This window comes from Oryctolagus cuniculus, chromosome 5 (genome assembly GCF_964237555.1).
Source record: "Oryctolagus cuniculus chromosome 5, mOryCun1.1, whole genome shotgun sequence".
Classification (NCBI taxonomy): domain Eukaryota; kingdom Metazoa; phylum Chordata; class Mammalia; order Lagomorpha; family Leporidae; genus Oryctolagus; species Oryctolagus cuniculus.
Genome location: NC_091436.1, coordinates 169667882 through 169670130, shown reverse-complemented (window position 1 = coordinate 169670130; position 2249 = coordinate 169667882). Strand labels below are relative to the sequence as shown.

The following is a 2249-nucleotide window of genomic DNA, read 5'->3' as shown; positions in this document are numbered from 1 at the left end:
CACACACAGTGCAGAACCTGCCAGAGTTGGTGTCAACACCACAAGGAGGCAGAGTCCCTGCTTATCCAGGGGAGATGCACACAGATCCCGTGGAAATGTTGGGTGAGGTGAGGACCCAGTGTGGAACAGCTGTGAAAACAACTGGGGAGGTGTAAGGACACAGCTGAGGCTCAGTGGGGCTTGGGAGACAGCATCAGAGGAGGGAGAATGGCCTAAAAACACTTGGTGAAGGGGAAATTTTTTACAGGTAAAACTGTCTGTGGGTCTTCATGCAGGTGCATCCAAGCGATGGAAAAGGAAAACCAAACCAGTGTCTCTGAATTTCTCCTCCTGGGCTTCCCGAGTTGGCCAGGGCACCAGGGGCTACTCTTTGCCCTCTTTCTGTGTCTGTACTTCACAGGGCTGTCTGGAAACCTGCTCATCCTGCTGGCCATCGCCGCAGACCATCGCCTCCACACACCCATGTACTTCTTCCTTGCCAATCTGTCGTTGGTAGACCTCTGCCTTCCTTCAGCCACTGTCCCCAAGATGCTGCAGAACATCCAAACCCGGACTCTGTCCATCTCCTATGCTGGCTGCCTGGCTCAGATGTACTTCTGCATGATGTTTGCCAACATGGACAACCTTCTTCTCACGGTGATGGCGTATGACCGCTATGTGGCCATCTGTCACCCTCTGCGTTACGCCTCCACTATGACCCGGCGCCTCTGTGCCTCTCTGGTGGCTCTGCCTTGGGTCATTGCCATTTTGAACCCTCTCTTGCACACTGTCATGATGGCCCGACTGCACTTCTGCTCTGACAGTATCATCCACCATTTCTTCTGTGATGCCAACTCTCTCTTGTCTCTCTCCTGCTCTGACACTAGTCTTAATCAGCTGATGGTGCTGGCTGCAGTAGGGCTGATCTTTGTAGTTCCTTCCGTGTGTATCCTGGCATCCTACAGTCTCATCGCCTTTGCTGTGATGAAAATCCCTTCTGCCCAAGGAAAGCTCAAAGCTTTCTCCACCTGTGGATCTCACCTTTCCTTGGTCGTTCTTTTCTATGGAGCAATCACAGGGGTCTATATGTGTCCCTCCTCCAACCACTCCTCTGGAAAAGATTCAGTTGCAGCAGTAATTTTCATGATCGTGGTCCCCGTGTTGAATCCCTTTATTTACAGTCTAAGGAATAATGAGCTGAAGGGGGCTTTGAAAAAGACCCTGGGCCAGACCAAAATCTCCCAATAATTTATAACTGGATGAAAGGAGTTCAACAGAAAGCAAGTCCTAATAGCATCATCATTTTCAGTAGCATAATTACAAAGCTTTTCTTAGATATCTAATTAAACACATCACTTTCTTAAATTTGCTAAAACCTCTAGGGATGCTCCCTAAGATATTACAGATGTAGACAATTATTTATGTACAAAGTTCCTAAAGTCACAATAAAAATATGAAAACATTTGAGAGGCTGGTGTTTGTTACAGCAGGTGAATCTGCTGCCTGCAACATCAGCGTCTTATATGGGCACCAGTTTGGTCCCAGCTGCTCTGCTTTTGATCTGGCTCCTTGCTAACGTGCCTGTGAAAGCAGCAGAAGATGGCCCAAGTCCTTGGGCTCCTGCACCCATGCTGGAGATCCAGAGGGAGTTCCAGGCTCCTGATTGCAGCCTGGCCCAGCTCTGACCATGACATCCATTTGGGAAGTGAACCAGCAGATGGATGAAATCTCTCCACCCCCACCCCTGCCATCTCTCCTTCTGCCTTTCAAATATATCTTTATTAAAAAATCAACATTTGACTGTATCACTGTGACAGCACACTCAGCCCAGCACAACATGCCAATACCCCACAGGCAGTGCAAGGGGGAGCAACTCCCCAGGACTGTCCTCCTCAGATGGATAGGAATAAGCCAACGATAACTTTCATACAGGAGAAACACGAGCAAATCAATTCCAGATATTCAAACCATAATTGTGTCAGGAAGCCAAAGGAGAATACATTGGTGAGGCCTTCATGGGACAAGAAATACTTCCGGGAAAACAGCATTTGCTCTGGGTCTTGAACATGGTGACTTTTATATAGAATTGGTGGGGCTGTTCACAACATAGGAGGAAGGCTTGTAGGTAGGAAGGAACATGGGATGTAAGATTCAATGTATGAAGTGACCTGTGTGTCAGAAAGAGATGGTAAAAGTGCGGGATGGATAACCATTTCCCACACTAACGTTTTGTCCTTACTCATATTTTATGATTATGTTGTATGCATTTC

At 47.7% G+C, this 2249-nt stretch overlaps 1 protein-coding gene across 1 annotated transcript; it reads left to right on the top strand.

The window, feature by feature from the left end:
- The first annotated feature begins 263 nt into the window (after positions 1-263).
- On the top strand, positions 264-1227 carry LOC100348861 (putative olfactory receptor 1F12P). The gene has a single exon (XM_008248495.4). The coding sequence runs from the start codon at positions 289-291 to the stop codon at positions 1225-1227; it is 939 nt and encodes a 312-aa protein (XP_008246717.1). The 5' UTR covers positions 264-288.
- Positions 1228-2249: the final 1022 nt, after the last annotated feature.

Coding starts and splice junctions, on each gene's coding strand:
- LOC100348861 (XM_008248495.4), top strand. CDS start 289: ATGGAAAAGGAAAACCAAACCAGTGTCTCTGAATTTCTCCTCCTGGGC.